The sequence below is a fragment of the Ovis aries genome, chromosome 3, assembly GCF_016772045.2.
Source record: "Ovis aries strain OAR_USU_Benz2616 breed Rambouillet chromosome 3, ARS-UI_Ramb_v3.0, whole genome shotgun sequence".
NCBI lineage: Eukaryota > Metazoa > Chordata > Mammalia > Artiodactyla > Bovidae > Ovis > Ovis aries.
In genome coordinates this window covers 181,955,728-181,983,638 of record NC_056056.1, presented here as the reverse complement: position 1 = coordinate 181,983,638, position 27,911 = coordinate 181,955,728, and the positions used below count along the sequence as shown (strand labels likewise).

The 27,911-nt window shown below is 39.8% G+C and overlaps 1 protein-coding gene across 1 annotated transcript in view; it reads right to left on the bottom strand.

Annotated features, from left to right (window-relative positions):
- The window catches only part of SYT10 (synaptotagmin 10), a 119,309-nt gene that overhangs the window by 65,265 nt on the left and 26,133 nt on the right, over window positions 1–27,911 (bottom strand). The window contains exon 2 of the mRNA XM_004006738.6: window positions 19,841–20,198. Coding sequence (XP_004006787.1) covers window positions 19,841–20,198 — 358 coding nt within the window. The remainder of the gene's footprint in view (window positions 1–19,840; window positions 20,199–27,911) is intronic.

Genomic DNA, 27,911 nt, shown 5'->3' with positions numbered 1-27,911 from the left:
TACAATGCCACGAACCTCTGTCCATAGTTCATCAGGCACTCTATCTATCAGATCTAGTCCTTATTTCTCACTTCCACTGTATAGTCATAAGGGATTTGATTTAGGTCATAACTGAATGGTCTAGTGGTTTTCTCCACTTTATTCAATTTCAGTCTGAATCTGGTAATAAGAAGTTCATGATCTGAGCCACAGTCAGCTCCTGGTCTTGTTTTTGCTGACTGTATAGAGCTTCTCCATCTTTGGCTGCAAAGAATATAATCAATCTGATTTCGGTGTTGACCATCTGGTGATGTCCATGTGTAGAGTCTCCTCTTGTGTTGTTGGAAGAGGGTGTTTGCTATGACCAGTGCGTTCTCTTGCCAGAACTCTATTAACCTTGCCCTGTTTCATTATGTACTACAGGGCCAAATTTGTCTGTTACTCCAGGTGTTTCTTGACTTCCTACCTTTGCATTCCAGTCCCCTATAACGAAAAGGACATCTTTTTGGGGGTGTTAGTTCTAGAAGGTCCTGTAGGTCTTCATAGAACCATTCAACTTCAGCTTCTTCAGCATTACTGGTAGGGGCATAGACTTGGATTACTGTGATATTGAATGGTTTTCCTTGGAAATGAACAGAGATCATTCTGTCGTTTTTGAGATTCCATCCAAGTACTGCATTTCAGACTCTCTTGTTGACTATGATGGCTACTCCATTTCTTCTAAGGGATTCCTGCCCACAGTAGTAGATATAATGGTCATCTGAGTTAAATTCATCTATTCCAGTCCATTTTAGTTCGCTGATTCCTAGAATGTCGATGTTCACTCTTGTCATTTCCTGTTTGATCACTTCCAATTTGCCTTGATTCATGGACCTAACATTCCAGGTTCATGTAGAACCTATTGTAAAGAGCAATATTGCTGTTTACAGCATGGAACCTTGCTTCTATCACCAGTCCCATCCCCAATTGGGTGTTGTTTTTGCTTTGGCTTCATCCCTTTATTCTTTCTGGAGTTATTTCTCCCCTGATCTCCAGTAGCATATTGGGCACCTACCAATCGGGGGAGTTCACCTTTCAGTGGCCTCTCTTTTTGCCTTTTCATACTGTTGCTTCAAGGATTTTGAGCATTACCTTGCTAGCATGTGAAATGAGCCCCACTGTGCAGTAGTTCCCTTCTTTATTCAGCTCAATTCCATTGTTAATCATTAGAGTCACTCTCATGCATATATTCTCAGTTTTCTTGCTGCTCTCTATCTTCTTCGTGGTAGGGCAAAACCACAGTCCTAGCTGAATTCAACTTTCCACCATTTCTACACCTGTACATGTATAAATGAATAAGCTAAAGATAAACATAAACAGCTTTCAATGTTCATTTTAAATTCATGACCACATTCCTCATTAGACCCTAACACTGAACAGCAAAACATTCTCACTCTCAATTTCCACCTTCTCATTTATTCAAATTTGTATCACCATCCTCATTCCCAATCTCACTTCCCATTTCACTAACTTCCCATTTCACTATGAGGCCTTAATTCCCATTTCACTAATGAAGTTGAAGCAAAAAGCAGAAACCTTTCACCTCATCAACTCTGTTATCAGTATCTGTATATATATTATTCTACCTTTCTGATTGCTAAAAGATTAATCATCCATGTTGTTCAGTTCAGATTAGTTACTCAGTCATGTCTGACTCCTTGCAACCCCATGGACTGCAGCACACCAGGTTTCCCTTTATAATAATGAACTCTTGGAGCTTGCTCAAACTTATGTTCATTGAGTCGGTGATCCCATCCAACTATCTCATCCTCTGTGTTTCCCTTCTCCTCCTGCCTACAATTTTTCCCAGCATTGGAGTCTTTTCCAGTGAGTCAGTTCTTCTCATTAGGTGGCCAAAGTATTGGAATTTCAGCTTCGGCATCAGTCCTTCCAATAAATTTTCAGGACTGATTTCCTTTAGGCTTAACTGTTTGGATCTCCTTGCAGTCCAAGGGACTCTCAGGAGTCTTCTCCAACATACAGTTCAAAAGCATCAGTTCCTTGGCACTCAGCTTTTTTTATAGTCAACTCTCACATCCATATATGACTACTGGAAAAACCATAGCCTTGACTAGATAGACCTTTGTCAGCAAAGTAATGTCTCTGTTTTTTAATATACTGTCTAAGCTGGTCATAGCTTTTCTTCCAAGGAGCGTCTTTCAATTTCATGGCTGCAGTCACCATTTGCAGTGATTTTGGAGCCGAAGAAAATAAAGTCTGACACTGTTTCCATTGTTTTCCCATCTTTGCCATGAAGTGATGGGACCAGGTGTCATGATCTTAATTTTCTGAACGTTGAGTTTTAAGTCAGCTTTTTCACTCTCCTCTTTCACGTTCATCAAGAGGCTCTTTAGTTCTTCGTTTTCTGCCATAAGGGTGGTGTCATCTGTGTATCTGAGGTTATTGATATTTCTCCAAGAAATCTTGATTCCAGCTTGTGCTTCATCCAGTCTGGCATTTTGCATGATGCACCCTGCATATAAGTTAAATAAGGAAGATGACAATATGCAACTCTGATGTACTCCTTTCCCGATTTGGAACCAGTCTGGTGTTCCATGTCTGCTTTCAAATGTTGCTTCTTGATCTGCATACAGATTTCTCAGGAGGCAGGTAAGGTTATTGCTCTTTTGATGTCCAATGAATGTTGGCAATTTGCTCTCTGGTTCTTCTGCTTTTTTGAAATCCAGCTTGAATACTGGATGAACAATGAACTGGGAAGTTCATTGTTCATGTTCTGTTGAAGCTTGACTTGGAGAATTTTGCATATTACTTTGCTAGCGTGTGAGATGAGTACAATTGTGCAGTAGTTTGAACATTCTTTGGCATTGACTTTCTTTGGGATTGGAATAAAATTGATCTTTTCCAGTCCTGTGGCCACTGCTGAGTTTTCTAAACTTGCTGGCATATTGAGTGCAGTACTTTAACAGCATCATCTTTTAGGATTTGAAATATTTCAACTGGTATTCCATCACCTCCACTAGCTTTGTTCTTAGTGATGCTTCCTAAGGCCCACTTGACATTCCAGAATGTCTGGCTCTAGGTAAGAGATCACACCCATGCTGTTATCTAAAGCCAGTTTGTCCACTTGTATACTAATCCCCATTTTCTCTCAGGTCATTTTAAAGATTGCTCCTCTTTGATTCCTGCATTATTAATGCCTCTTTACCAGATTATAACCACCAGCACAAGAGGATACTGTTATATCTGCTGTCTTAAAGGAATTTTCTGAACCCACTTCCTCTGTCTGTACTGCTGTTTCTCTAACATGTTTGCAGCCAAACTCCTTGAAAGAGTTGAAGATAGTTCGTTCACTATCAAATTTATCTCTTTCCATTCTATGTAAACACATGTTAATTAGATTTTCACACACCAATTCTGACATAACTGCTTTTGAAAATGTCCATAATATCTCCTCCATGTTACTAACCTCAGCTTAATCCATGGTTGTTTACCTATTCTCTTCACGTGACTTTCAGACTGTACTCTCCTGGGTTTCCTTCTGCTTTATTAGTCTTTACTTCCCAGTCTACTCTGTTTTTCCTGATAACTTAACATTGAAGTACTTTGGGGATTCATCCCTTGTTTTCTCTTTCTTTTCTTTTCTTTTTTTTTTTTGTAGAATTTTTTTTAATTTTTTTTTTGGGGGGGAGAAAACTTTTTTTATTTTATTTTATTTATTTTTTTTACTTTACAATATTGTATTGGTTTTGCCATGATGCTTGGGGCTGGTGCACTGGGATGACTGAGAGGGATGGTATGGGGAGGGAGGTGGAAGGGGGGTTCAGGATTGGGAACACGTGTACACCCGTTGTGGATTCATGTTTTCTCTTTCTTATATACACTCACCTCTTTGATACTAATATCTCCTGAGTTTGAACATCAGCTCTATATGGATTCCAAATTTAAGTACATAACACAAATTTCTCCAGAGTTCCAGAGTCATTATCTAGTTGCCCATTCAATTTTTCAACTAAGATTTCAAACAAAATCCTTAAACAAAACAGGTCCATATTTCCTGTTCTTGGCTCTCAGATTCACTCCATTCTCAGTCTCACCTTTATCAATTTTATATTTCCAGATGCTCGGGTTGAAACATTGAAGTCAGTCTTGACTTCCTCTTTTTACTCATATGCCCAAGATAATGTGTCATATTCTGTTTGTTCTATCTTCAAAATATAGTCTGAATCCAGCCAGAAGATGTATATATAGTTTGCTGAGTTTAGCCACTGCTGAGCAAACTGCAAACTCACCTGTGGCCACAGGACTGGGAAAGATCAGTTTTCATTCCAATCCAAAAAAGGCAATGCCAAAGAATGTTCAAACTAATGTACAATTGCACTCATCTCACACGCTAGCAAAGTAATGTGCAAAATTCTCCAAGTCAGGCTTCAACAGAATATAAACTGTGATTTTCCAGATGGTCAAGAAGGATTTCAATAAAGCAAAGGAACAAGAGATCAAATTGCCAACATCTGTTGGAACATCAAAAAAGCAAAAGAGTTCCAGAAAAACATCTACTTCTGCTTTATTGAGTAAGCCAAAGCATTTGACTGTATGGATCACAACAAACTGTGGAAAATTCCTCAAGAATGGGAATACCAGACCACCTTCCTGGCCTCCTGAGAAATCTGTATGCAGGTCAAGAAGCAACATTTGAAAGCATACATGGAACACCAGACTGGTTCCAAATCAGGAAAGGAGTACATCAAAGTTGCATATTGTCACCTTCCTTATTTAACTTATATGCAGAGTGCATCATGCAAAATGCCAGACTGGATGAAGCACAAGCTGGAATCAAGATTTCTGGGAGAAATATCAATAACCTCAGATACACAGATGACACCACCCTTATGGCAGAAAACGAAGAACTAAAGAGCCTCTTGATGAACGTGAAAGAGGAGAGTGAAAAAGCTGACTTAAAACTCAACGTTCAGAAAATTAAGATCATGACACCTGGTCCCATCACTTCATGGCAAAGATGGGAAAACAATGGAAACAGTGTCAGACTTTATTTTCTTCGGCTCCAAAATCACTGCAAATGGTGACTGCAGCCATGAAATTGAAAGACGCTCCTTGGAAGAAAAGCTATGACCAGCTTAGACAGTATATTAAAAAACAGAGACATTACTTTGCTGGCAAAGGTCTATCTAGTCAAGGCTATGGTTTTTCCAGTAGTCATATATGGATGTGAGAGTTGACTATAAAGAAAGCTGAGTGCTGAAGAACTGATGCTTTTGAACTGTAGTGTTGGAGAAGACTCTTGAGAATCCCTTGAGCTGCAAGGAGATCCAAACAGTTAAGCCTAAAGGAAATCAGTCCTGAATATTTATTGGAAGGATTGATGCTGAAACTGAAAATCCAAAATTGGCCATCTTATGTGAATAATTGACTCATTGGAAAAGACTCCGATGCTGGGAAAATTTGAAGGCAGGAGGAGAAGGGGATGACTGTGGATGAGATGGTTGCATGGCATCACTGACTCAATGGACATGTGTTTGAGTGAGGTCTGGGAGTTGATGATAGGCAGGGAAGTCTGGAGTGCTGCAGTCCATGGGGTCACAGAGTCAGACACAACTGAGAAACTGAACTGAACTGAATATGCACGTGCACACACACACACACACACACACACACACACAGATGCACATACCATTGTTGGTGTTGTTTAGTTGCTAAGTCATGTCTGATTCTTTTGCAATCCCACGTACTGTAGCCAAACAGGCTCCTCTGTCCATGGGAATTTCCAGGCAAGAATACAGGGAGACTGGAGTGGGTTGCCATTTCCTACTCCAGAGTATGTTCCTGACCCAGGGATCAAACTCAAGTCTCCAGCATTGGAAAGTGAATTCTTTACCCCTGAGCCATTAGGGAAGCCCTGCTCTATAAATATTGTTGAATAAATAAGTTAAAATTTTCCCCAGAAAACTTTGGCTATATGTTAACAATCCAATAATAATAAAAGCTGTTTGGAGAGGGAAAACTGTTTTTCTTCTCAATTATGCAATATAATGGTTACAATTAATTTGAGTAACTTATCTTTATTCTGTTCAAGGAAATTTGTTCTTTCAGTTCAGTTCAGTTCAGTCGCTCAGTTGTGTCTGACTCTCTGCGACCCCATGAATCGCAGCACGCCAGGCCTCCCTGTCCATCACCACGTCCTGGAGTTCACTCAAACTCACATCCATTGAGTCGGTGATGCCATCCAGCCATCTAATCCTCTGTCGTCCCCTTTTCCTCCTGTCTCCAATCCCTCCCAGTGTCAGAGTCTTTTTCATTGAGTCAACTCTTCGCATGGGTGGCCAGAGTACTGGAGTTTCAGCTTTAGCATCATTCCCTCCAAAGAACACCCAGGGCTGATCTCCTTTAGAATGGACTGGTTGGATCTCCTTGCAGTCCAAGGGACTCTCAGGAGTCTTCCCCACAGTTCAAAAGCATCAATTATTCGGTGCTCAGCTTTCTTCACAGTCCAACTCTCACATCCATACATGACCACTGGAAAAACCATAGCCTCGACTAGACGGACCTTTGTTGGCAAAGTAATGTCTCTGCTTTTGAATATGCTATCTAGGGTGCTCATAACTTTTCTTCCAAGGAGTAAGTGTCTTTTAATTTCATAGCTGCAGTCACCATCTGCAGTGATTTTGAAGCCCCGAAAGATAAAGTCTGACACTGTTTCCACTGATTCCCCATCTATTTCCCATGAAGTGATGGGACCAGATGCCATGATCTTCGTTTTCTGAATGTTGAGCTTCAAGCCAAAATTTTTACTCTCCTCTTAATAGAAATTAATAAAATGAATTATGGTATTCAGAAAATACTTGTCCCTTGACCTTTTATCATGTTAAAAAATGTTTATAAATCAAAATAAGAGATGATAAGCAATTGCTTTTGATGTATCATATATTTAAAGGAATGCATATGAAGTAATTAGGTTGGGAAATTTTTCTTGGTAGTTTTTCATCTACAAATAAAGTTCTGAGAACATAATATTTTATATTAAGAGAGTGGAGCAATATAAAACCCTAAATTAAAAAAAATCTTACAATAACATCTTGTCAGAAGAATAAAACCAAGAATATTTTGTTTGGTATTGCTACATCCCCTATAAGGTCTTTTGACCTTATAATTATGTATTTTAGCTTTAACTTTCTATGCTCAACATGTCATTTAGGCTGTCCCTTAATTTTAAGTATGTTGATGTCTATCATGAGCCTCTCTCCTAGTGAGCTCAGCTACGATTTGAAAAAAACTGTTAAAATCCTTCAAATGAATTTACCTACCACTCTGGGGCCCTCCTGTACCTTCACATCTCCTTGAGCATACTGCAAAGAGTGTATTGAAATATCCTATCTTCAGATTTATCTACCACTCCCCAACCCTTCCACTAGTATTCTTTATAATAGCAGAAAGTAAGTTTTATTAATCTTCTCATGAATTTCATAATAATCACAAGCTGGGATTCAGGAAATATCTGTTGGAGTTTGTATGAAATGATTACTAAAAGATCTTATGACTATAAAAGTCAACTTCCCAAGAATTATTTGTATTATGAAGAAGAGGGCCTAACCAATTTATGTGCTGTCCTGTGCTTACTCACTCAGTCATATCTGACTCTTTGCAACCCTACTGACTGTAGCCCCCCAGGCTCCTCTGTCTATAGCCACTCTTCAGGCAAGAATACTGGAATGGGTTGCCATGCCCTCCTCCAAGGGATCTTCCCAACCCAGGGACTAAACCCAGGTCTCCTACATTGCAGGCAGATTCTTTACACTCTGAGCCACCAGGGAAGCCCAAGAATCATGGAGTGGGTAGCCTTTCCCTTCTCTAGAAGATCTTCCTGACCCAGGAATTGAACTGGAGTCTCCTGCATTACAATCAGATTCTTTATGAGCTGAGCTACCAGGGAAGCCCTAACCGATTTATAATTGGTGCTTATAAAGAGGAGATAATATTTATCAGTGTCATTAAACAAAATCTCCTAGTTTTTATATCTCATAAGGTTTTATTTCTGACCTTGGTTCAAAGGGCCACTCCATTTCAAAAGTTAGATTATATACCAAAAGCATATGTTTCCTAAAGGAGATTATTTAACCATCTCAAGCATCTGTACATTATATTTTATGAATTTTTATTTCAAGGAGCTAGATATGGCTTATTTACCTTATACACAGAGTACAATCATGCAAAATACTGGGCTGGAAGAATCACAAGCTGGAATCAAGACTGCAAGGAGAAATATCAATAACCTCAGATATGCATATAACACCACCCTAAAGGCAGAAAACAAAGAGGAACTAAAGAATCTCTTGAAGGTGAAAGAGGAGAGTGAAAAAACTGCCTTAAAACTCAACACTCAAAAAACAAAGATCATGGTATCCAGTCCCATTGTGTGTGCATGATAAGTTGCTTCAGTTGTGTCTGACTCTTTGCGACCCTCCTTGCAGCCTGCCAGAGAAGGTGATGGCATCCCACTCCAGTACTCTTGCCTGGAAAATTCCATGGAGGGAAGAGCCTGGTAGGCTGCAGTCCACGGGGTCGCCAAGAGTCAGACACAACTGAGTGACTTCACTTTCACTTTTCACTTCATGCACTGGAGGAGGAAATGGCGACCCACTCCAGTGTTCTTGCCTGGAGAATCCCAGGAATGGCAGGGAGCCTCGTGGGCTGCCGTCTATGGGATCGCACAGAGTCGGACATGACTGAAGCGACTTAGCAGTAGCAGTTGCAGCCCGCCTGGCTCTTGGGTCCATGGGATTCTCCAGGCAAGAATATGGAGTGGGTTGCCATTTCCTTCTCCAGGGGATCTTCCTAACCCAGGGATTGAACCCAGGTCTCCTTCATTGTAGGTGGATTCTTTACCACTGAGCATGGCAAATAGATGGGGGGAAAGCAGAAACAATGACAGATTTTATTTTATTTGGCTCCAAAATCACTGCATATGGTGACTGCACCCATGAAGTTCAAAGATACTTGTTCCTTTGAAGAAAAGCTTTGACAAACCTAGACTGCATGTTTAAAAGTAGAGACATCACTTTGCCGACAAAGAGTTGTATAGTCAAAGCTATGGTTTTTCCAGGAGTCATGTATGGGCATGAGAGTTAGACCAAAAAGGAGGATGAGCACCAAAGAATTGATGCTTTAGAACTATGATGCTGAAGGAGACTCTTTAGAGTCATTTGAACATCAAGGATATCAAACCACTCAATTCTAAAGCAAATCCACCTTGAATTTTCATTGGAAGGACTGATGCTGAAACTGAAGCTTCCTCCAATACTCTGACACCTGATGCCAAAGAGCTGACTTATTGGAAAAGACTCTGATGCTGGGAAATGTTGAGGGCAGGAGGAGAAGTGGGTAACAGACAATGAAATTGTTGGATGGCTTCATCAATTCAATGGACATGAGTTTGAGTAAACTCCGTGAGATAGTGAAGGACAGCGAAGTCTGATGTGCTGCAGTCCATGGGGTCACAAAGAGTTGAGCACAGAGTGAGTGAACAACAACAACAGATCTGAGGTTCTCGTATTGTTCTGATCACAATATCCTAGCTAGTTAAATATCTTCTAAATTCTCCATTTCTGTAACATCTTGTTTCCCACTCTGTTCAGTATCTTGGAATGAAAATTGCAACTTTTGCTATCTTTTGAGAAGGAATTAATTGTTTAAAAATCTCTTAAAGAAAACTATGCAATCCAGTTTTATACATTTTAAAAATATTTTTACATAATTTCTTTCTGAGTGTTCTTTCTAACTTTATTTGTGATGACTTTAAGAGTTACTTTTCTAAGAAACCATGGCTAATGTGAATCCATCAGCACATATAAGTCAATGATTTCTTTAATTATTTTCAGTAGGTACTTAGAATCCTAACAGTGATTAACCAACATAATTTCTCGTCCTCAACAAATTATTTTACCACTTACAATTCACCTCATTTCACAATAGTAATGAATGCATAGAAAATTGCTCCTTATACTCATCCTAGGGAGTTGACCTAGGATTAACCATCATTATTATCTCACCAGCTGATGATGTCTTTAAAGGAGGAAAGTGGAGAGATCATCAATGAAAATCATTCACTTGATGCTTTTTATGCACTTATCCAATGATGGAAATTGGGGCTCCCCTGGTGGCTCAGATGGTGAAGATCCACCTGCAATGCAGGTGTCCTGGGTTCAATCACTGGGCTGGGGAAATCCTCTGGAGAAGGGAATGGCTACCCTCTCCAGTATACTTTCCTGAAGAACTCCATGGACAGAGGAGCCTGGCAGGCTATAGTCCATGGGGTCACAAAGAGTCAGACATGACTGAGCAACTAACACTCTCAGTGTCTTTCAATGATGGAAAAAAGAGCACATTAAAGTAGGTTATATACACACTGGTTCTCTGAGAAGTTATCCTATTAGATACGGCAATCAGCTAGAGCTCAACATTAAGACAATAAACAATCGCTAGACTGTAGATATGACTTTAAAGGACAATAACTGACAACTGGATAGAAAAAGATTTATTTCCTTAAAGATCTTATAGTGAATAAGAGAGTTTGTCATTCTAGACAAGGAAAATGAGCACAGAATAAAGTTGAGATCTACAGGAGGACGATAAAAAGACCAAGCACCTTTCTAACTGGTAACCATAAAAGGCCCATTTGGATAGATAAGATGAAGTCATCAAATTCATTTACTGATTTTTTTAATTCAACAAATATATCCTGAATTCCTACAGTGCTTTGTCTAGGTTTCAAGAGCAATGCAGAAGAGAAATCAGCAGATCTTCTGCCTAAGAAGGCAGGGCTATATGTGTGGGGCAATATGGACCTAAAATATTATAATGGCAGGTTAGCATCATCAGACACATACATCAAACATCAAAAGTTTGAATGTCAAGCTTTTAGTCTAGGATTGTACTAGACTTGGAATGACAGAAGTGTCACTTAATGCTTTTTATGAAATCTTAGATTTTTCCTTTATAACATTTCTCAGTTTTCATTTTGTTGTTGTTTGCAACTTCCTGATTTTTATCATGCCTGAACTACTATATTACTTTCAAAATAGATGTCTTTTTCTACAGCCTGCCCTACAAAATGTTGTCAAATTAATTTTACTAAAACACAGCTCTTTAACCAAGAGACTTTTCGGACACAAATATTTTTGACAGGACAGACCTTGAACATTTTGTCCATGATTTCAAGGCCTTCTCAGACTTTAATTCCAACTGACTTTATCTTCAATAATTCCTCAATAGACCCCTATTTTCTGATCAAGGTAACTTACCTGATGTTTTCATAGCAAGATTTCCTATTCTGTGTCTTTCCATATAAAATGTTTCCATCTGGAATTCATATCCTCTTCGAATTGCCATTTATGTGAATTTCTAGTTTCCTTTGGCCTCAGATCCATACCTCAACTGGCATGATTTTTCTATTCTCTTAAGTCCACATTTTCCATCACACAGTATGTACCTGTAATTTTGAATATTGTAATTTCTTATGTTTCTTATCTTTCCGCATTATGTTGTGGATGTTTTCCTCAGTTCCCTAGAGTTGCAGATCAGATAGAGTATGCAGAATACCCTGACCATACTTAAAAGTTATATCTACTGAATATATCTACTAAGTAAAACTACTGGATAAATGAAAAAGCAATCAAGATAGATGCTAGAATAATTTTAATAATAAGAAATACACAGACGTCTGTTAGGCTGTTGGACTACCAGGAGGCTGATGGGGTCAAATGTCCAAATATTTAAAAAGGAAGATGAGAACTTGAGAAATGTGATAGTTTCTAGCATGCTGTTAACTAATTAGGATATCACTTAAGGAGGGAGAGGTGTTCAGGATGGGGAACACAGGTATACCTATGGTGGATTCATGTTGATGTATGGCAAAACCAACACAATATTGTAAAGTAATTAACCTCCAATTAAAAACACAGTATTGTAAAGTAAAATAAAGTAAAAATTTAAATTAAAATAAATAAATTTATATTTAACAAAATAGAGACAACTAAAAGTTGAGAGACTATGATGATTGTCATCTATTGTCTAAGCCAAATAAAAGGGAGTCCTGATACCAGACTTCAGTTCAGTTCAGTTCAGTTGCTCAATCGTGTCCGACTCTTTGTGACTCTATGAATCGCAGCATGCCAGGACTCCCTGTCCATCACCAGCTCCCAGAGTTCACTCAGACTCATGTCCATCGAGTCTGTGATGCCATCCAGCCATCTCATCCTCTGTCCTCCCCTTCTCCTCCTGCCCCCAATCCCTCCCACCATCAGAGTCTTTTCCAATGAGTCAGCTCTTCACATCAGGTGGCCAAAGTATTGGAGCTTCAGCTTTAGCATCATTCCTTCCAAAGAAATCCCAGGGCTGATCTCCTTCAGAATGGACTGGTTGGATCTCCTTGTAGTCCAAGGGACTCTCAAGAGTCTTCTCCAACACCACAGTTCAAAAGCATCAATTCTTTGGCGCTCTGCCTTCTTCACAGTCCAACTCTCCCACCCATACATGACCACAGGAAAAACCATAGCCTTGACTAGACGGACCTTAGTCGGCAAAGTAATGTCTCTGCTTTTCAATGTGCTATCTAGGTAGATCATAACTTTTCTTCCAAGGAGTAAGCTTCTTTTAACTTCATGGCTGCAGTCACCATCTGCAGTGATTTTGGAGCCCCCAAAAATAGTCTGACACTGTTTCTACTGTTTCCCCATCTATTTTCCCATGAAGTGGTGGGACTGGATGCCATGATCTTTATTTTCTGAATGTTGAGGTTTAAGCCAACTTTTTCACTCTCCATTTTCACTTTCATCAAGAGGCTTTTCAGTTCTTCTTCATTTTCTGCCATAAGGGTGGTGTCATTAGCATATCTGAGGTTATTGATATTTCTCCCAGCAATCTTGATTCCAGCTTGTGTTTCTTCCAGTCCAGCATTTCTCATGATGTACTCTGCATAGAAGTTCAATAAGCAGGGTGACAATATACAGCCTTGACATACTTCTTTTCCTATTTGGAACCAGTCTGTTGTTCCATGTCCAGTTCTAACTGTTTCTTCCTGGCCTAAATACAGATTTCTCAAGAGGCAGGTTAGGTGGTCTGGTATTCCCATCTCTTTCAGAATTTTCCACAGTTTCTTGTGATCCACACAGTCAAAGGCTTTGGCATAGTCAATAAAGCAGAAATAGGTGTTTCTCTGGAACTCTCTTGCTTTTTCCATGATCCAGGGGATGTTGGCAATTTGATCTCTGGTTCATCTGCCTTTTCTAAAACCAGCTTGAACATCAGGGAGTTCACAGGTCACGTATTGCTGAAGCCTGGTTGGAGAATTTTGAGCATTACTTTACTAGCATGTGAGATGAGTGCAATTGTGCAGTAGTGTGAGCATTCTTTGGCATTGCCTTTCTTTGGGATTAGAATGAAAACTGACCTTTTCCAGGCCTGTGGCCACTGCTGAGTTTTCCAAATTTGCTGCCATATTGAGTGTAACACTTTCACAGCATCATCTTTCAGGATTTGAAACAGCTCAACTGGATTTCCATCACCTCCACTAGCTTTGTTCATAGTGATGCTTTCTAAGGCCCACTTGAATTCACATTCCAGGATGTCTGGCTCTAGATTAGTGATCACATATCATGATTATCTGGGTCATGAAGATCTTTTTTGTACAGTTCTTCTGTGTATTCTTGCCACCTCTTCTTAATATCTTCTGCTTCTGTTAGGTCCATACCATTTCTGTCCTTTATGGAGCCCATCTTTGCATGAAATGTTCCCTTGGTATCTCTAATTTTCTTGAAGAGATCTCTAGTCTTTCCCATTCTGTTGTTTTCCTCTATTTCTTTGCATTGATCACTGAAGGCGACTTTCTTATCTCTTCTTGCTATTCTTTGGAACTCTGCATTCAGATGCTTATATCTTTCTTTTTCTCCTTTGCTTTTCACCTCTCTTCTTTTCACAGCTATTTGTAAGGCCTCCCCAGACAGTCATTTTGCTTTTTTGCATTTCTTTACCATGGGGATGGTCTTGATCCCTGTCTCCTGTACAATGTTACGAACCTCATTCCATAGTTCATCAGGCAGTCTATCTATCAGATCTAGGCCCATAAATCTATTTCTCACTTCCACTGTATTATCATAAGGGATTTGATTTAGGTCATACCTGAATGGTCTAGTGGTTTTCCCTACTTTCTTCATTTTAAATCTGAATTTGGCAATAAGGAGTTCATGATCTGAGCCACAGTCAGCTCCTGGTCTTGTTTTTGTTGACTGTATAGAGCTTCTCCATCTTCGGCTGCAAAGAATATAATCAGTCTGATTTTGGTGTTGACCATCTGGTGATGTCCATGTGTAGTCTTCTCTTGTGTTGTTGGAAGAGGGTGTTTGCTATGACCAGTGCGTTTTCTTGGCAAAACTCTGTTAGTCTTAGCCCTGCTTCATTCTGCATTCCAAGGCCAAATTTGCCTGTTACTCCAGGTGTTTCTTGACTTCCTACTTTTGCATTCCAGTCCCCTATAATGAAAAGGACATCTTTTTTGGGTGTTAGTTCTACAAGGTCTTGTAGGTCTTCATAAAACAGTTCAGCTTCAGTTTCTTCAGCATTACTGGTTGGGGCATAGACTTGGATAACTGTGATATTGAATGGTTTGCCTTGGAGAGGAACAGATATCATTCTGTCGTGTTTGAAACTGCATCCAAGTACTGCATTTCGGACTCTTTTGTTGACCATGATGGCTACTCCATTTCTTCTAAGGGATTCCTGCCTGCAGCAGTAGATATAATGGTCATCTGAGTTAAATTCACCCATTCCAGTCCATTTTAGTTCTCTGATTCCTAGAATGTTGACGTTCACCCTTGCCATCTCTTGTTTGACCACTTCCAATTTGCCTTGATTCATGGACCTGACATTCCAGGTTCCTGTGCAATATTGCTCTTTACAGCATCGGATCTTGCTTCTATCACCAGTCATATCCACAACTGGGAATTGTTTTTGCTTTGGCTCCATCCCTTCATTCTTTCTGGAGTTATTTCTCCACTGGGCTGTGAGCCGGCTCACCTAGCGCAGGCAGCTGTGAGCTGGCATACTGAGCGAGGCTAGAGGAGCTACCCCACGTCCGGGGTCAGGGGCAGCAGCCTAGAATGCCAGGCTTTGATGGCGCAGGAATGGCTGAGAGGAGCTACCCTGCATCTGTGGTCAGGGGCGGCGGCCGAGAGGAGCTACCCCAAGTCCGAGGTCAGGGGCGGCGGCAGGAGGAGACACCCCGCATTTGAGGTCAGGGTGGTAGTTGGGAGGAGCTACCCCACATCTGAGGCCAGTGGTGGCCGGGAGAAGCCACCTCGCGCCCAAGGCCATGGGTGGTGACCCTGAGGAGCCACCCCGAGCCCGAGGCCAGGGCCAGCGGCCAGGAGGAGAAACCCAAGGAATGGTGGCTGCGCAGGCACAGGAGGGCCTAGAGGAGCTGTCCCACGTTGAAGGTCAGGAACAGTGGTGGTAAGGAGATACCCTCATCCAAGGTAAGGAGCAGTGGCTGTGCTTTGCTGGAGCAGCCATGAAGAGATATCCCACACCCAAGGTAAGAGAAACCCAAGTAAGATGGTAGGTGTTGCAAGAGGGCATCAGAGGGCAGACACACTGAAACCATACTCACAGAAAACTAGTCAATCTAATCACACTAGGATCACAGCCTTGTCTAACTCAATGAAACTAAGCCATGCCTGCAGGGCAACCCAAGACGGGAGGGTCATGATGAAGAGGTCTGACAGAATGTGGTCCACTGGAGAAGGGAATGGCAAGCCACTTCACAATTCTTGCCTTGAGAATCCCATGAACAGTATGATACCAGACTAGAGCTGGGATATCCTAATAAGGTGAAGGAACCAAGCATTAAAGTTAAATTACTGTGTGGGTTGGTGGGGTATAGTTCCTGATATTGCCAGACTTCAGTGAAAAGTTAGTATTTGAGCAGAATAATCCAATTTATAATAATGTGCCCTCAAGCTCTTTGTCTGTATAGTAAACAGCAATTTCCCCTTCCTCTCTCTATAAAGGTAATTAATATGAGAAGTAATTAACATATATGAGGAGTTTTGAGAAATAGAAATAATCAAGTTTTCTGCAAGAAATTCATCCCAAGGTCAAACAGGTTAAAATCATGATTAGCTATTCATGATAACCACATATAATTTCACATTTCTAACTGAGCAGAGTGAGCAGGAAGATGCCCTCATTCTCCAACCTCCAAGCTACCTGTCCTCAGTGGACTTTGTAACCATCTTTTTTTCTGTTAAACTTTTTATTTGTATTGGGGTAGAGCTGATTAACAATATCATGATAGTTTTAGGTGAACAGTGAAGGGACTCAGCCATACATATACATGTATCCATATTCTCCCAAACTCCTCTCCTGTCCAAGCTGTCACATAACACTAAACAGAGTTCCATGTGCTATACAACAGGTCCTTGTTTGTAACATCTTTGATTGTGAAAAAACATATCTCCTTGGCTTTAACTCTAAAAATATGTTCCATCAATCTGGATAAATGAGAGTTCTAATTTTCAGCAGCTGCATTTCTTTAGGAAATTTTAAAAGTCTCTCCGGGTTTCAGTTAACTCACAAGCAATAGGAAGACTTAATAATATTAATTTCATGCAGGCTGGTGGAGGATTAGCAGGAAGGATGCTGGTATGGTGACTAAACTGCAAGCACTCAAAACGGAGTGCTTTTATTTTCTTCCTTCCCCAACCTCTCATAAACAAGGAAATTCAAAGAGGTCAATGATATCAAGCTTATAGAAAAGCTATGAATCTGTATTATACTTTTCTCTTAAAAAATATGAGACATATGTACAATGCCATCTTTTTGTTTTTTAAGATTAAGAGAAACAAGGATTTTTTTCTGATTTAATTTCTTATAATTACTGGGAAATTCCTGGAGTATGAAATGGCAACCCGCTCCCGTATTCTTGCCTGGAAAATTCCATGGACAGGATCCTCATGGGCTACAGTCCATGGGGTCACAAAGAGTCAGACATGACTCGGTAACTCACTGACTGAGAAATTTAGTGCTAAAATGACGTGTTGTCACTCTCTACTGTATTTTATTTCTAGACAGCAATTCTGCATCCAAAACCAATTCTTCAAACATGTGTTCTCAGTATGTATTCTTTCATTCTCCCCTAGCTAGTGATAATTGGATAGCTAGTGATAATTGGATAAGTTGTATGTTTACATTCAACAGATAATCTTTTGGAGATAGTGTTTTATTTTTCTGAAGTTTCCAAAAAAATTGAGCAAAGAAAGGCAAGTTATTCTTATTGTACATGCTCAGTCATTCAGTTGTGTCTAACTCTCTACAACCCATGGACTGCAGCCTGCCAGGCTACTCTGTCCATGGAATTTTCCAGGAAAGAACACTGAAGTGGGTTATCATTTCATACTCCAAGACATTTTCCTGACCCAGGGTATGAACCCACTATTTCTGTGTCTCCTGCATTGGTAGGCAGATTATCACCTGAGAAGCCCAAGTTATCTTCATTAATTGAGTGTCCTTATTTGGGGTGCACTTATCCACTAAACGATTTGAATAATTCTGAACACTGTTTATATATAGTCACAGACAGTATCAATATTTTTTTAAAATGTCTTATAGATTGATTGAATATTTTTACCCTGAAATTTCTGAGTATGTTAAGGCTTTATTAAATATCATATTTGGCCACAGTTTGAAGTTTTGATAGTAATGATAATCAAGTAACCACATGAAATAAACAAAGCATTTTTTCCTATAAGTATAAAGAAGAAGCATATGTAGTAATTATTTTAGAATTAACTATCTATAAATAAATTTAAATTAATGCATAGTGGATCATAAAAGTGAATGAATGCAGCGCTCAGGAAAACCTGTCAACATGATAAGTAAACACGAAGCACATCTAGGTTATAGACTTTAAATAGCTTGAAAAGTATAATACTTCCATCCAGCTTCCTTACCCCAAAGTTCCTCATCCCTGAAGTAACAATTATTTTTACTTATCTCACTGGAATTTATCTCAGAAAGAAGATGGTTTGTTTATAGATACAATCCTTTTTTTTTAATTTTACAAAAGAATTATCAAATATTCTTTCAACCCTAGTAGCAAACATGACCCTTGTAGTTTTTCAACTTGATAGATTTCCAAATCCACAAAAAGTATGTCATGTCAATACTTGTGGCAGATTCATGTTGATGTATAGCAAAACCAATACAATATTGTAAAGTAATTGACCTCCAATTAAAATAAATAAATTTATATTTTTTAAAAAATACAGAAAGCATAAATGCATCTTTGATTTAGAGAGATAGGAAGGTAAGATTAGGAAGTCAATTGTTTAGCAGAAAACATCACTTACCCCCATTGCTTTTGATTTTTACCGTGCCCCTAGGGTACTGGAGAAGGCAATGGCAACCCACTCCAGTACTCTTGCCTGGAAACTCCGATGGACGGACAGGCCTGGTAGGCTGCAGTCTATGGGGTCGCCAAGAGTTGGGCACGACAGAGCGACTTCACTTTCACTTTTCACTTTCATACATTAGAAAAGGAAATGGCAACCCACTCCAGCATTCTTGCCTGCAGAATCCCAGGGACAGAGGATCCTAGTGGGCTGCCGTCTATGGGACTGCACAGAGTCGGACATGACTAAACTGACTTAGCAGCAGCAGCAGGGTAAAACTGTTACGTCTGGGAATCAGAGAAATACTGCTACTATTAGACCATTATTATCAGAAACAGTGCTACTATTACAATAACATGTTGGTTTTTCATATTAAAGACTGAAGACCTTGCTGCTGCTGCTGCTAAGTCGCTTCAGTCGCTTCAGTCATGTCTGACTCTGTGCGACCCCAGAGACTGCAGCCCACCAGGTTCTCCCGTCCCTGGGATTCTCCAGGCAAGAATACTGGAGTGGGTTGCCATTTCCTTCTCCAATGCATGAAAGTGAAAAGTGAAAGTGAAGTCGCTCAGTCGGGTCCGACTCTTCGCGACTCCATGGACTGCAGCCCACCAGGCTCCTCCGTCCATGGGATTTTCCAGGCAAGAGTACTGGAGTTGGTTGCAGTAGAAAAAAATCTTTTCATAAGAATCTTTTTCCCATTTATGGTTAACACAATTTGAAATACACTATAGCAAATTATTTTTGTTCAAGTAAACTTTTGCTGATTTTTCCAGGCTGAGTTAAAATATACCTCCTTAAAATGTATCACTCTAAGGAGGCTTCCCTCTGCCTTCCCTTCATGTACACTCTTACTATGCTCATGATACTCACCAAAGCTCTTGTGCAATTTACCATAATAGTTTGGTCTATGAGTTCCAATAAGCAATGAAATTTTCTAGCAGTTTATGGTATAGATGCTAAACAAGTATAAACTAAACGTTAGCCTCTGTTACTCAGTTTTGATTGTGAACTTGTAGGTGATTTAATGGAACACAAGGCAAATGGCTGACTTATTTATTGGTTGTATTAAACTAAATCGAAAGACTGGAAATCAACCAAAAATATTTCAAAGGAAAAAGTCAATAAATAAATATCTAATTAGATTATTTTAATGAAACCTCTACCTTTCATGGTACCACTCTCTGTCTGACTTTGTCCTCAATTTCTTTCCCTTCATCCCTATTTATTCTATCCTATCAATTCCCTCCTTACTCTATTATTTATTTTCCTCTGTCTTTCTCATTTCTCTTGTTTGTCTTTTCTCCTTTCCCACCTCAGTTTTTCTCCCTTAGAAAATCACATACAACACACACAAATACAGACACACACACAGCCCAGATAGTTTTGTTTATTTGATCTTTCCTTACCGGGATGAAGATGTAGGCTCAGTTGTTTGTCTTTGCACACGTGCATGTTTAATTAAATGTTCTTTTACAGCAGTTTGGACTTCGGCTGGGATATCAGGGGAAGTGTGGCTGATTTTTATTGCAGGCTCAATAACTTTTAGTGCTGGTTCTCCATTTTCTTTAATCTCTTTTTTCTCTTCAGTCTCAAAAACTTCAGTGGGAGCACTTGACATGCTCTGTGGAAGGGTACTGACATTGGAAGTCATAGGTTTGCTCTTCCAGAAAGGCCAGCATAACTTCCAGAAGACAAAAAGTGAAACAACCAACAAGGCCAGGCCACAAAAGCTGACAACAACTGCTAACAGGCTGACTGAAATATCTGGAAAAAAATTACAATGTAGGAGAAATATTAAGTCATTGATAATGTATATAGTAGAGCAGTAATTGTGGGATAATGTGATATTATGGTTATTATTAATAGTATGCTGATTTAGTTTCAAAAATCTACTTTTAAGTACTTTTGTAAGGAGGAAATATTAATAATTATATTTATTCTCTATGTTTGTATCTCATTCCTGCCCTGGAAATAGGTTCATCTATATCATTGATGACACAGATGGGTGGGATGGGGGGAGGTGGGAAGGAGGTCCAAGAGGGAGAGGAAATATGTAATTTACATATAGTTCATTCACTTCATTGTACAGAGGAAACTAACATAATATTGTAAAGCAATTATACTCCAACTATATATTTTTTTTTTCAAAGGAAACAATTGAAAAATTTTATCCCAGGAAGTTTCCAGTTGTATATAAGAAATGTACAATATATACATATTATTTCCAAGTATAGTACAAGGGGGTCCAAGAGTTCGCAGAATGAAGGTTAGCTCCTTGCAACCTACCTTGAAGTCATGAAGCTTAACATGCTTTAAGACTGTATATAACAAGAAAGCCTTCTGTTGGCTTCATCTTTGATCTACAGATGCAACCTTCTTACTCTCTAAGCAGTAATAATGTTAAATATTTGTATAAGCTGCTTTCTGTGGTCTAAATGAGAATGTGTGTGTGCTAAGCAGCTTCAGCCATGTCTGACTCTTTGTGACCCTATGGATCATAGCCTGCCAGGCTCCTCTGTCCATAGGATTCTCCAGGCAAGAATACTGGAGTGGGTTGCCATGCCCTTCTCCAGGGACCCTTTCCAACCCAGGGACTGAACTCATGTCTCTTATGTCTCTTGCCCTGGCAAGCAGCATCTTTACCACTAGCACCATCTGGGACACATTACTAATAGAGAATGAGTACACGATTAGTTGTATTTTCAAACTCCATGTGTGTGTATCCACCCAGTCGCTCAGTTATGTTGGAGTCTTTGTGTCCCCATGGGCCCACCAGGCCTTTTTGTTCATGGAATTTTCCAGGAAAGAATACTGGAGCAGGTTGCCATTTCCTACTCCAGGGATCTTCCCAACCCAGGAATCAAACCAGCATGCATGTCTTGCATTTCCTGCATTAGCAGGCGGATTCTTTACCACTGTGCTACCTGGGAAACCCCTCTTCAAACTCCATAGGTCCTTTCTAATAAGGTCTAGTGCTCCTAACTTCTGAAGTCCATAATTGGTTAATAATTTGCTAAGGAATTTTTAAATATTCTTATTTTAAAATAATTACAAAATTAATATATGTGTAAAATAATTAAAAGGAACACAATAAAAAGTTAATAAGATTATATAAATAAATAAATGGGAGAGAAATCACATATCTCTCATGCAAAATCGTGCCCAGGAGTTTATGTAGATACTCTTCCCTCAAGGAAGTGGAAAACAACTCTCCACTCCTTAACTGTGGGATGTACAAAGTGACTTCCTCCTAATGAGTACTTCCTCCTGCTGAGCACCTAATGAGTGCCTTTTGTATGAAAAGGGGCAAAATGGTATAGTTTTATACAAGAGACATCTGAAATATACAAACCTCATCCAGGTGATCAAGGGGAATATCAACAGTGACAAATCATGTCAATAGCCTTGGTATGATGTGATGAATATGGCACATTATCTCTGCGATCTTTCTGCCCAAATTAATAACCCAGATCTAATCATGAAAAAAAAAAAAATGAAAATTTGAGTATAGGGCCATTCTACAAAACACCTGACCAGTACTCTTCAAAACCCAATGTTGTCAAAAAAAGGAAGTCTGAGAAATTGTCATACTGTCATAACTCAGAGAGACTAAGGAGACATGATAATTAAATGTGATATGGTAATCTAGATGGAATTATCCTAGATAGTCTCCTGGGATAAAAAATAAAGAACATTATGAAAAAGGAAATCTGAATAAAGTATGGACTTCAGTTAACAATGTATCAATACTAGTTCAGCAACTATAACCAAATACATTAGTATTTCACATACTAATATAAAATGTTAATGATAGGAGCAACTGAGTGTGGAGCAACTTTCTGTACATCGACAACAGTTTCAAAAAGTAAAATCCATTGAAACATGTTAAGAATATCCCTCTACCAATTTCCATTTTCACCTTCCTAAAATTACAAATGTTAGCAATCTGGTGCTGCAGCACTCTTAAAGTTTGGAAGACTAAATAGATATCCCACGAAGAACTTTTCTAGACTTAGATAACCATATACTTTTATTTCATAACTTTGTTTAGCATCAGTGTCAAATATAACTCTTAATTTCTTTTGTTTCTCTGTTTTAAATAAAAGATGTTAGGGATATAACATAGACTGAATTGTGTCTGTCTCTCCACCACTTCCAAATTCATATGTTAAAGTCCTAACACCCAGGACCTCAGAATATAACTGTATTTGGATATGGGCCTTTTAAATTAGTAATTAAGACAAAATGAGGTCATATGAATGAGCCCTAGTGCAATATATCTGAGGTCCTTATAAGAAGAGAAGATTAACACAGAGAGTCATAGAAGGAAGACCATGTAAGGGCCCAGGGAGAAGGTAACCATCAAGAAGCCAATGGGGAGAGGACTCAGAAGAAATCTACCCTCCTGACAGCTTATCTCAGACTTCTACTTTTCAAAACTGAGGAATAAGTTTCTGTTGTTTAAGTGACCCATTGTAGTACTTGGTTATGGAAGCCCTAGCAAACTAAAGAACAAATCTAATTTCTTTTAATCACCTTTGTAAAACACCACTCCTCGAAAGCAACCAGTAACCTCAGTTTGGTGTGAATCTGTCCAGTCCAAGCACTAATAAACAAAAATATCTCTTAAGTAATCATAAAGTATAGAATTTTAAATATAGAATAAAATATAGAATTTCACTGGAGGAAGAAATGATGACCCACTCCAGTATTCTTGCCTAGAGAATCCCATGAACAGTATGAAAAGGCAAAAAGATATGATACCATAACGTGAGCCCCCAAGATCAAAAGATGTCCGATATGCTACTGGGGAAGAGCAGAGAACAATTACTAAGAGCTCCAGAAAGAATGAAGTGGCAGGGCCAAAGCAGAAATGATGCTCAGCTGTGGATGCACCTGGTGGTGAAAGTAAAGTCCAATGCTATAAAGAACAATATTGCATAGGAACCTGGAATGTTAGCTCCATAAATCAAGGTAAATCGGAAGTGGTCAAATAGGAGAGGGAAAGAGTGAACATTGATATCTTGGGAATCAGTGAACTGAAATGGACAGGAATGGGAAAATTTAATTCAGATGACCATTATATCTACTATTGTGGGCAAGAATCCCTTAGAAGAAATGGAGTAGCCCTCATAGTCAACAAAAGATTCTGAAATGCAGTACTTGGGTGCAAGCTCAGAGAGAATGATCTCAGTTCATTTCCAAGACAAATCATTTAATATCACAGTAATCCAAGTCTGTGCCCCAAACATTAATGGTGAAGAAGTTGATGCTGACTGGTTATGAAGACCTACCACACCTTCTAGAACAAAAAGCAAAAGATGTCCTTTTCATTATATCAGACTGGAATGCAAAAGTAGGAAGTCAAGAGATACCCAGAATAACCAGTAAGTTAGGCCTATGAGTATAAAATGAAGCAGGACAAAGTTTAACAGAGTTTTTCCAAAAGAACACACTGGTCATAGCAAACACCTTTTCCCAACATACTAAGAGACATGGACATCACCAAGTGGTCGATATGGAAATCAGATCAATTATGTTCTTTGCAGCTGAAAATGGAGAGCTATATACAGTCAGCTAAAACAATACCTGGAGTTGGCCCAAATCATGAGCTCCTTATTATAAAATTCAAGCTTAAATGGAAAAATGTAAGGAAAACCACTAGATCATTCAGTGAAAATGTTAGTCACTCATGGTACGACCTAAGTCAAATCCTTTGTGATATACAATGAAGGTAACAAATAGATTCAAGGGGGTAGATCTGATAGAGTGCCTGAATAATGCAGAGATTTGTAATATTGTACAGGAGGCAGTGACCAAACTATCCCAGAGAAAAAGAAATGCAAGAAGACAAAGTGGTTGTCTGAGGAGGCTTTACAAATAGCTCAGGAAAGAACAGAAGTGAAGGGCAAAGGAGAAAGGGAAAGATATACCCAATTGAATGCAGAATTCCAGAAAATAACAAGGTGAGACAAGAAGGCCTTCTTAAATGAATGATTCAAAGAAATAGGGGAAAATAGTGGAATGGGAAAGATGAGAGGTCTCTTCAAGAAAATTAGAGATATAAAGGGAATATTTCATACAAGAATGGGCACAATAAAGGAGAGAAATGGTAAGGACGTAATAGAAGCAGAAGATTAAGAAGAAATGGCAAGAATACTCAGAAACGTGTTAATGACCCAGAGAAGTACTGTGGTTTGATCACTCATCTAGAGCTAGAAATCCTGGAGTGGGAAGTAAAGTGGGCCTTAGGAACCCTTACTATGAACAAAATTAGTGGAGGTGATAGAATTCCAGCTGAGCTACTTAAAACCTTAAAAGATGTTGTTGCTGTTAAAGTGCTATGAGTGTAGCACTTTTCCAAATTTTGAAAACTCGGCAGTGGCCATAGGGCTGGAAAAGGTCTGATTTCATTCCAGTCCTAAAGAAGGGTAATGTCAAAGAATATTCAAATTACTGCACAATTGCACACATCTCACACGCTAGCAAAGTAATACTCAAAATTCTCCAAGCCAGGCTTCAACAGTATGTGAACTGTGAAATTCCAGATGTTCAAACTGGATTTAGAAAAGGCAGAGGAACCAGAGATCAAATTGCCAACATTTGTTGGATTGTGGAGAAAGCATGGGGGTTCCAGAAAAACATCTACTTCTGCTTCATTGACTAAAGGCTTTGACAACGTGGATCACAACGAACTGTGGAAAATTCTTAAAGATATGGGTATATCAGACCACCTTACCTGTCTCCTGAGAAACCCATATGCAGGTCAAGAAGCAACAGTTAGAACTGGACATGGAACAACTCCATGTATTTGTGCATGCTATGTCGCATCAGTTGTGTCCGACTCTTTGAAACCCTATTGAAACTGTAGCCTGCCAGGCTCCTCTGCCCATGGGATTCTCCAGGCAAGAATACTGGAGCAGGTTGCCATGCCCTCCTGCAGGGGATCTGCTCAACCCAGGGATCAAATCTGTATCTCCTGGGGCTCCTGCATGCAGGCAGATTCTTTATACTGAGCCATGAGAGAAGCCCACATGTATGGAAAAACTGACCAGTTCAAAATTGGGAAAGGAATATAACAAAGCTGCACATTGTTAACTTTCTTATTTAACTTACACGCAGAGTACATCACGGAAAATGCTAGGCTAGATGAATCACAAGCTGGAATTGAGATGTTTGGGAGAAATAACAACAACCTCAGATATGCAGATGATACCACTTTAATGGCAGAAAGTGAAGAGGATCTAAAGAACCTCTTGACGAAGGTGGAAAAGGAGAGTGAAAAAGCTGACTTAAAACTCAACATCAAAAACCTAGGTCCTATCACTTCATGGCAAATAGATGGGGGAAATGTGGAAACAGGATCAGATTTCACTTTCTTGGGCTCCCAAATCAATGTGGATGGTGATTGTATCCATGATATTAAAAGACACTTGCTCCTTGGAAGAAAAGCTATGTCAAAGCTAGACAGTGTATTAAAAAGCAGAGATATCACTTTGCTGACAACATTCTGTGTAGTCAAAGCTATGGTTTTTCCCACAGTCATGTTTGGATGAGCTGGACCATAAGAGTTGGACCACGAGTGTTGGATCATAAAGGCTGATCACTGAAGAATTGATGCTTAAGACCTGTGGTGTTGGAAAAGACTCTGGAGAGTCCCTTGGGCAGCAAGAAGACCAAACCAGTCAGTCCTAAAGGAAATTCATCCTGAATATTCATTGGAAGGACTGATGCTGAAGCTGAAGCTCCAGTACTTTGGCCACCTGATGCGAAGAGCTGACTCATTGGAAAAGACCCTGATGCTGAGAAAGATTGAGGGCAGCAGGAGAAGTGGGTGATAGAGGAGGAGATGGTTGGATGGCATCACTGGCTCAGTGGACATGAGTTTAAGCACACTTAGGGAGATAGTGATAGCCTGGTTTGCCTCAGTTTATGGGTTCTCGAAGAGTCACACATGACTTAATGACTGAACAACAATAACAACAGATATTTCAAAACAGAACTCAGACTCACTAACAAAGCATCATGTAAGTTTACCAGTTCCTACAATTTCAGAGAAATATTATTTTACTTTTATTTTTATTGACCTGATAGGGAAATGATTGGTAGTTTTCAGTTCAGATCAGCTCAGTTCAGTCACTCAGTCATGTCCGATTCTTTGTGACCCCCCATGAATTGTGGCACTCCAGGCCTCACTGTCCATCACCAACTCCCGGAGTTCACTCAGACTTGCGTCCATCAAGTCCGTGATGCCATCCAGCCACCTCATCCTCTGTCATCCCCTTCTCCTTCTGCCCTCAATCCCTCCCAGCATCAGAGTCTGTTCCAATGAGTCAACTCTTCACATGAGGTGGCCAAAGTACTGGAGCTTCAGCTTTAGCATCATTCCTTCCAAAGAAATCCCAGGGTTGATCTCCTTCAGAATGGACTGGTTGCATCTCCGTGCAGTCCAAGGGACTCTCAAGAGTCTTCTCCAACACCACAGTTCAAAAGCATCAATTCTTCAGTGCTCAGCCTTCTTCACAGTCCAACTCTCACATCCATACATAACCACAGGAAAAACCATAGCCTTGACTAGACGGACCTTAGTCGGCAAAGTAATGTCTCTGCTTTTCAATATGCTATCTAGGTTCGTCATAACTTTTCTTCCAAGGAGTAAGCGTCTTTTAATTTCATGGCTGCAATCACCATCTGCAGTGGTTTTGGAGCCCAAAAAAATGAAGTCTGACACTGTTTCCACTGTTTCCCATCTATTTCCCATGAAGTGATGGGACCAGGTGCCATGATCTTCGTTTTCTGAATGTTGAGCTTTAGGCCAACTTTTTCACTCTCCACTTTCACTTTCATCTAGAGGCTTTTTAACTCCTCTTCATTTTCTGCCATAAGGGTGGTGTCATCTGCATATCTGAGGTTATTGATATTTCTCCCAGCAATCTTGATTCCAGCTTGTGTTTCTTCCAGTCCAGCATTTCTCATGATGTACTCTGCATATAAGTTCAATAAGCAGGGTGACAATATACAGCCTTGATGGACTCCTTTTCATATTTGGAACCAGTCTGTTGTTCCATGTCCAGTTCTAACTGCTGCTTCCTGACCTGCATACAGATTTCTCAAGGAGATACCCCTCGTCCAAGGTAAGGAGCAGTGGCTGTGCTTTGCTGGAGCAGCCGTGAAGAGATATCCCATGCCCAAGGTAAGAGAAAACCAAGTAAGATGGTAGGTGTTGCAAGAGGGCATCAGAGGTCAGACACACTGAAACCATACTCACAGAAAATTAGTCAATCTAATCACACTAGGACCACAGCCTTGTCTAACTCAGTAAAACCAAGCCATGCCCACGGGGCAACCCAAGACAGGCGGGTCGTGGTGGAGAGGTCTGACAGAATGTGGTCCACTGGAGAAGGGAATGGCAAACCACTTCAGTTTTCTTGCCTTGAGAACCCCATGAACAGTATGAAAAGGCAAAAAGATAGGCCA